The sequence below is a fragment of the Pimephales promelas genome, chromosome 18, assembly GCF_988280905.1.
Source record: "Pimephales promelas chromosome 18, fPimPro1.hap1.1, whole genome shotgun sequence".
Classification (NCBI taxonomy): Eukaryota; Metazoa; Chordata; class Actinopteri; order Cypriniformes; family Leuciscidae; genus Pimephales; species Pimephales promelas.
The window spans coordinates 22,402,080-22,410,712 of record NC_142786.1 but is presented as its reverse complement, the minus strand read 5'-3'; the positions used below and the strand labels follow the sequence as shown (position 1 = coordinate 22,410,712).

At 34.6% G+C, this 8,633-nt stretch overlaps 1 protein-coding gene across 1 annotated transcript; it reads left to right on the top strand.

Moving 5' to 3' along the window:
* The first annotated feature begins 2,476 nt into the window (after window positions 1–2,476).
* Window positions 2,477–7,678, top strand: asb4 (ankyrin repeat and SOCS box containing 4). Its single transcript, XM_039680599.2, has 5 exons — window positions 2,477–3,069; window positions 4,439–4,738; window positions 5,967–6,454; window positions 6,544–6,657; window positions 7,367–7,678. The coding sequence occupies exons 1-5, from the start codon at window positions 2,853–2,855 to the stop codon at window positions 7,553–7,555; spliced, it is 1,308 nt and encodes a 435-aa protein (XP_039536533.2). The 5' UTR covers window positions 2,477–2,852; the 3' UTR covers window positions 7,556–7,678.
* Window positions 7,679–8,633: the final 955 nt, after the last annotated feature.

Below are 8,633 nucleotides of genomic sequence, written 5' to 3'. Positions count from 1 at the left end.
CGTATCCATTGCAAGTATACAAAACACAGTAGCCTACAGACGTCGCTTTTGCATTTTAGATTCAGCTTTGACGAGTCTTACAGTATTAATCCTGCGTTCCTTTCACTGCCCACCAGTTTTATCTGTCCATATCACATAAACATGCTGTTCTCCCATCTGTGATGATGATGATGTTCATGTTTACATTTGAATTACTGGTTATTTCCATAGCAACACGAAGGCAGCTTCAGTGGTACTTGGGCACTGTACAGAGAACATTAGGCAGTGCCTGATGACCCTGTGGATTTATTACAAGCACTCAAATGGGACTCCATGTAAGATTATATTCATTGTTACTTACCGAAATTATTTATCTTAATAATTTGAAGTCTGTCATAGTCTATTTATTTTTGTTCCCAATCAAAGAAATGTTTGTAAATCAGTTCACGTTCTTTATTTATGAAGCAGTTTTACATTGTAATCAAAAAGTCAGATGATTTGTTTCTTCATAACTCACAATGCTCTTGTGAAAATATCTTAATGCTTGTCTTAACATTGTGAAATCCTTTCTAACTGGAAAATAACCTGCTGTAGATCCACATCTAACCTGCCTATCCATTTACAATATACTGACTTTTGTATGTGAAAGTTAAAGCAATAGCTTTTTTAAACTTCCATGAGGAGACCGAAGACCGGGTCTGTCTGTTTGAATATGTCTGAGTACAAGGATAATCATGTACTGATTTGAGGACAGAAATGTGGTTCTCTTTCGTGGGTTATTTTGTTTTTCCACCATAAAGCAGATTCAGTCAGGGCTGCACGCAACACCTGAGAAAAGAGCATTAACCTATGTATTTTCTTTTGTCATACCCGCATGAGGGACCTTAATGTGCCATAGCCTACCCATTCTTTCCAAAATACTCCATTTTATCTTATTTTTGTTCATTAAAAATTAAAATCCTTGTGAAAGTTTGTCATGTTGGACTGTATATACACTTTAAATGACACATTTGGTCCGTGATCAATCCAAAGTGTCTCGAGTTGTTCATGTACAAGCAGTTTGTGGATTCAGATGTGTTCAATTGTTGAATTATTGTACATGTGATTTGTATGACCTCAAATGAATGATCAATTTGAGACTATCAATTTGTCGCACCATCCCCCCTGAAATCACAATCAGCAGTTTACTGGCCTTTAGTCCCTGTGTGTTTTGAGGTCACCTATAAGGTTATATACTATAAAAGGTTTTTTTGTAAGATTTTGTCTTCCAGGAAAACGAACAAAAAATATTGATGACTCCTCATGCACTATAGATTTTTGTCTAATATGATGCTCTCTAGAATAAGAATGCTCCACCCCTAATACCACCTGCAACCAATTAGCCAGCTACTTTTTAAAAATGATATTTCCTTCCCCAAATGTCCTATTTTAATTTTGTAACACAAAACACAAAAAATTCTAATGTGCTGATTTATGAAACTGTTATTGTTAGCACATAAAAATGTTTGCTGCTGAATGACTTGTGGAAACAATACTGAACATCTTATGCCTTTATGGTGTTCATTTTCATAAATGCAACTTTAAGACTATAATTCAAATATCTCATCTAGCCTATCCAATAGTTATCCTATCACAGTTTTGACAAGGGATACTCCACTTTTTTTTTTTTTTTTGGAAATAGGCTCATTTTACAACTCCCTCAGAGTTAAACAGTTGAGTTTTACCATTTTCGAATCTATTCAGCCGATTTTCTGATATTTAGAAGAATATCAGTAAACGCTAAACATGCTAGCTGTGAATTAGCTACATGCTAATAATATTGATTAATTAAGTGGTAAATCATGCCAAGAACATGTTAAGAACTCTATAGACCATTTTGCAAGATGTAAACAACACTGGTCCAGAAACACTTCCTGTTTCAGTTTGTAACTGTTTTCTTTATTTCACATGTAAAGAAAACATCTTAAAGATGTTTGTTTAACTTTTTGATTAAGTTTTATGTTCTGTAGGTTGTATTTTATCCCAGCTTTTAGTGTTAAAAAACTGAAACAGGAAGTGCTTCTGGACCGGTGTTGTTTACATCTTGCAAAATGGTCTATAGCCTAATATGTGACAACCACCTAGTAACATCATAGCAACCACCCAGAATAACTTCTGGTCCAATTGACTTCCATGGTATAGGAAAACATACTATGGAAGTCAATGGGACCAGGACTGTCTGGTTACTGATTATCTTCAATGAAAACGGTAAAACCCAACTTTTGTTTAACTCTGGGGGAGTTGTAAAATGATTTCCAAAAAAAGTGGAGTATCCCTTTAACTTTTGATTTACGTTTGCCTTCATTTTAATCATGGTTTTGCCCAAAATAATATAGTAGGCTACAGTCATTGTTGGCCTAACTGTAGCCTATAGCTATGGAGGCATATCAGAAGTGCTAGATAGCTAAACAAAGTTTCAAAACCAGTCCAAACAAGCTAGAATAGGAAGGAATTAACAATTTGTGAAAGCAAAGAAGACGTTTTTTAGCAGCATGTTTATGGAATGGAAAACGAAGACTTGTCGAATATTTCTGTCATGCAGGCTATTTGAGTGTAGCCTAGCAACAATTTTTGCTGCATTTAATCATGGTAGCTTGGCTACTACGGTAAGCTACAATACTAGTTTTTGAAAAGGTAAACGAGTGTTTGCCCAGTTTAGTATGCCATACATTGACCTCTTCCCTCAGTCTATTAATAGCCATAGTCAGACTGTGACTGCCTCTACCGATTGTGTTACAGCTACGTTCACCGAATTCACAAAGCTTTGGGGAATCACTTACATTTAGCCTACTGAAAGTGTTTATTGCGGATTAATCGGTGTGTATTTGTGAGATATGAGCGGGCTTCGAGCAGTTCTCGTTTTAGCTGAGGAAGATGACCGGGATTTGTCTCGGCAGGAAGCAACGGAGCTTTTAAAGACACGCTTTCTAGAAGCGCTCAAGCGTGACGATGCAGCGGAGGTTTCTAAAATCATTCGCACCACCAGCATCGACATAGACGCTGTGTTAGACGTGGAGGACCGCGATATGACCCTTGCCTCGTATAAGCAAGGTAATTCATGATGGCAGCACAACAACAGTCGCTCTTTTTTACCAGAGAAATCATTACATTGCATGACAATTAGATATCCAGCCACAGGGTGGAGCCAGAATACGAGTAACACAAATAAAGATCTTCTAAACGCCCTCAGTGAAGCACGCTTGAACACTCTCCTGCAGTGATATGCTATACAGTATATTTAATCTAAAAGCTTTTTGTACTAAATTAATTTGTCACAGTATCCCTTCAAATCAAAAATAAGGAGTTTAATGCCGTTTAGGCTTTGTGTGTTATATTTGAGGAGAGCGGGGCACAACGTAACACCTTTTGACTTTGTTAATTTGTGTAAATCTACTTAGGGTTTAGAGATTTTTTCCCCCACAATAATTTACCACATGTCTAGTACAATTATGTGGTTTTGTTTTATTAATACAGTGTATACTTTTTTCTTGATTTACCCCGAAAGAATGGAAGTGAATGTGACAACATGCCCCATTGGTGGGGTATGTGAGGGGCACATTGTAACATCACCATAATAACAGCCTAAAATGCTATCTGATTTAATAAAAAAAAAATATACAAGTCAAACCAAAATATTTTCTTAATAAAATACAATTATTAACTTTTTTATATAAAATAATGGCATTTTTTAATAATTAAAAATAAAATTAACAAACACACTGGAAAACACAGCTATACAGCATAGTTCAAAACAAAATAATAATTAATAATTTCTGAACATTGACTCTCAGTCTTTATTTACATGTTTCTCTTGTTTCTCAATAGAATTCATAAAAGTATAGAATATAATAGCATATTTCTAATAGGGGCACATTGTAACGCAGTGTTACAACATACCCCAACTGCACAACTGTTAAACCCTGCTAGTGTCTTCTGCTAGTTAGTGAAGCATTAAAGAACTATATCAACTGTTAAACAACAGATTTGTCTAATTTTAAATAAACACAAAAAATAGAGATGAAAAATTGACCTTAAGTAAGAAATGTACTTTTGCTAGGCCTATGTTAAATAAATGTTCAGTGATATCTTACAAAGATTTCTATAGAGTGTTGAAATGGCAACTAATAAATACACCAAGTTTCGTCATGTTTTTAAAACAAGTGTGTTACAACTAGCCCCACGTTGCACGTTACATTGTGCCCCGCGCTCCCCAACTGCTTATTTTGTCTTCTGGGAAAACAAACAAAAAATATTGATGACTCATCATGCACTTCAGAGATTTTTGTCTAATCATATGCTCTCTAGAATGAAAATGCCCCGCCCCCTAATACTGCCTGCTACCAATTAGCAAGCTGCGTTTTAAAAGGATATTCCCTGCACCATGTGTACTATTTTAATATGAAATATGTGAACACACTAGGTTATTGGCTACCAGGTTATAAGTTGGAGACATCCTGGGCGATGGGTCTTCACGTGTGTATGATGTACAACGCTTTGGGGAGTGCCATAGTCCTTCTGCAGAACGGGGCAGCGGTCAACAGGAAACCTAATGGGAAGACCCCTCTACATGTGGCCTGTACAGTGTCTAATGCTGACTGTGTGGAACTTCTGCTGGAATGGGGCGCACGGATCAACAGCATGTCCCTCAGTGGACACACACCTTTACACTACTGTGTTACATCAGAGTCTTTGGACTGTGCCAAACATCTAATTCTCAAAGGTCCGTACATTTGAAAAGTTATGATTACACATCTAAAACTAAACTTATAACAACAAAAATACCTTTTTGTTGCGTGTAAAAAATAAGGGTTAGCTGAAATAAAAATAAATGCATATAATAATAAAAAAAAAAATGTATTTCACCTAAATCACAAGGCTATATTTTTCAATTTCATTTAGTTTAACTTAGGCCTGGTTTCACAGACAGAGTTTAGATTAAGCCAGGATTAAACCTTAGTTCAATATTCAATAAATATTTTTAAGATTTGTTATCACAACATATTTTCTTTTGTCAAATCAACTTTATAATAATTTATTTAATTGAGATAATTTATTAGTTTGAGTTTCTGATGGTTAAATTAATCTACTTCATTGTATTAACTCACTTTTTCCAGTTCAATCAAATTTAAAATTAAGGCAACCCAGGTTACTTACTTTTTTAAGTTAAACCAACGATATTTTTTACAGTGTAGTAATCACAACATTTTTTCTTTTGTCAAATCAACTTAAATAATTTATTTAGTTCAGATAACATATCATTTTGAGTTTCTGATGGTTAAATTAATCTCCTTCATTGTATTAACTCACTTTTTCCAGTTCAATGAACTTAAAATTTTAAGGCAACCAGGTTACTTACTTTTTTAAGTTAAACCATCAATATTTTTTTTACAGTGTTCAAGTAGCTTTTATAAACGTCTTATAAAACGCATCTTGAGACGAAACAATGGCAATGACATATTTTAAGATTTGTCAGTGCAAGTTGCTTTCAGTTATAACAACTCAAAGATGCATTTTAGTCTGGGGCTGAAACTGGGCATTAATGTACAGTACTGAAATAAATAAGAATAAAAACTAGGCCTATATAGACATATTTAAAAAATAGACAAAAACACAACAAAATTACAAAAATTTAACAAAAAATTAAATGAAGATGGAATATATGCACATAAAAACTTTTAATTTTAAAATTGTAACAAAAACGATCTTAATAAAAATTTGATTTAAATATCTTTAATGAAATAATAAAATCTAAAATAGTATCTCAATGATTTCTTATCATTATTTTCATACAAACCTGTATGACTTACGTTCTGCAGAACACAACGATTTGAACTGTGTTTGTCCATATAATGAAAGTCAATGGGGTCCAAAACAACACTGCAGCTCAATGACTTTCATTGTGTGGACAAAAAACAACAACACATAAAACACTTCTAATATGACTTCAGGAGCAAATATCAACATGCCCAGTGAGGAGAACCAAGATACCCCTCTGCACACAGCGGCCCGCTACGGTGTCCCTGAACTGGTGGATTTATATATTTCTCAAGGAGCTGATATTAATGCAGTCAACGGCTACATGGAGACTCCTCTGATCACTGCTGCATTCTGGGCCATGGACATGCGTGAGCGAACCTACAGCTCAGACCACCATCTTGTCTGCCGGATCCTGTTGGACCACAATGCTAACTTGTATTTACATGAGGAAGACAAGAAGACGGTGTTGCACAAAGCGTGCTGGAATTGTGACCATGTGCTTATCCAGATGTTCCTGGAGGCCGGTGCCGAGACTAACGCAATGGATGTCAATGGATGCGCAGCTATACAGTATCTTCTGAAGGTGACGCAGATCAGGCCGTGGGCCATTCCCGAACGCTGCTATCAGCTGCTGCTGAACTACGGAGCAGCCCGTGTGTATCCACCACAGTTTCACAAGGTACATCACTCACCCATTATTATTTTGGTATATTTTTATGGCCAACAGGTCTTAAAATATTACCATTGTTGTTCTTGGTTGGTAAGTAGGTGTTGCAGGAGTGTTATGAATTCCCCAGGGCAGTGGAGGTGATGGTCAATTCATATGAACATATCAAGTACACTAAAAAATGGAGAGCTGCCATTCCTGACGCTGTATATGAGGTCAGAAACTAACTTTTTCTACACTGCAAATAATGGAATTGTTATTTAATCGTTTTTTACTATTATTATTTAATAAAAGATTCGAAAATTAAATATCACAAATACATAATAAAATATATAAGCTTTATTATTCTTTTAAAATAATTTAAAATAAAACAATTATTATTTTAAAATTTAAAATGAGTGGGAAAATATGCTGTTGGAAAAGGTAACTGAAATGTTTATTGAGCATCAAACATCATATAATGATTTCTGAAGGATCATGTGACTGAAGAATCGAGTAATGGTGCTGAAGGTTCAGCTTTGCATCAGAGAAATAAATTACATTTTAAAATATAGTATAGAAAACATTATTTTAAATTGCAATAATATTTCACAATATTACTGTTTTACTGTATACTGATTCCTTGGTGAGCATAAGATACCTATTTCAAAAACATTAAAAAATATTATTGATTCCAAATATATATTGGGCTGTGTAAAGAAAACAATATTTTGTGATGTTTTTACTTGAAAATTAGACTTTTTTTTTTTTTTGCAAAGTGTCTTCCAGTTGTAGGACATGTTATTTTCTTATGCATTTCAATCTAAATATTCAGACTTGACATGCTAAAAAAAAAAGAAGCAAAGAATAATTTCTCTGTTGTATTTTGTTCTTGAATTCAAGAAGTCCATTAATGAAGTGTTGTTTCTTCTCTTCTTCATTTAGCGGCACAGAAAATTCTATGACTCTCTGTTTGCAGTCTGCAGCAACAATCCACGCACTCTTCAGCATCTGGCCAGATGTGCAATACGTGCCACATTGTCGAATCGCTGTGAACTGGGTGTCCAGCGACTCATTCTTCCTTCATCTGTGAAAAAATACCTTCTTCTGGAGCCTGTTGGATTCATATACTGACACCATATTCTGCATTACAGACATATGACTGCTGAAGAGTCACCATCTTTTACATAAATCCTCCATACATCATGTTTGCTTGTCAGACATTCCACATAATTGACGACATTAGGTGTTTCATTTACATCTCTGATTTATTTAATGTGAATATTTAATTAAAAAAAATAAATATGAAATATAAACAATGCATAATTTTATATGAATGCTAATAATGTTATTTATATATTTATTAAATATATTTACACTATTAATTACAACACTTTCAAAAGTTATTGGGATTTCCACATATCCAGAAGCCTCATCATCTGTGCTATAATGAAAGTCAAGTTTTAAGCTTATCTGCTAAGACTAGATCATTTTTGAGGGGGAAATGAACAATGGAAAGCCATATTTAGCATAAGAGGATAATATCATGGAGTACGCCAGTAGCACATTACAGATAACAGCTGAATAGGATGAGATGTCTAAGCCATTAGTCTTTTGGTCAAAGCAAGAACAATCTGAAGTGCTTATCAGGCTTTAACCCTGAATAATGAGAGCTGACAATAGTCATGGATCCTCTTATAGGGGCCTCAATTAATTTAAGCTATAAAAGGGCATTAAAGGTCTTTCTTTTTGACAAGTTAAAATGATAGAATCAATCCACGAAAGAAAGTAGGCCTACGTTAACAGGCGTATGGTTAATCTGGATGAATGTTCGGAATTGTGTGGACTACAGTTTTAAACTCTTTGTTCCTAAGAGGCAAGACATAATGGACATTATAATATTTTATCCAATCAAGAACTACAAATGTTTAATATATTAGTAGGATACCCGAGTTTTTGACTAACTTTTAGCTGAACAAATCACTCTTGTTCACTTCCGATTAACAGTGTATTGTCTATTATAGGCTATAACATTAATTATGTTTTTTAAGAAGACCCTACTTGTTTTTTCTCTCGTTTAGAGGAGTAGTTCACTTTTTGAAAAACTTTTGCTGATAATTTACTCACCCCCATGTCATCCAAGATGTCCATGTCTTATATGAGACTGCGATGTACTGCGATGCACGTTTGTGACTCTCCTGTTCGAACCATA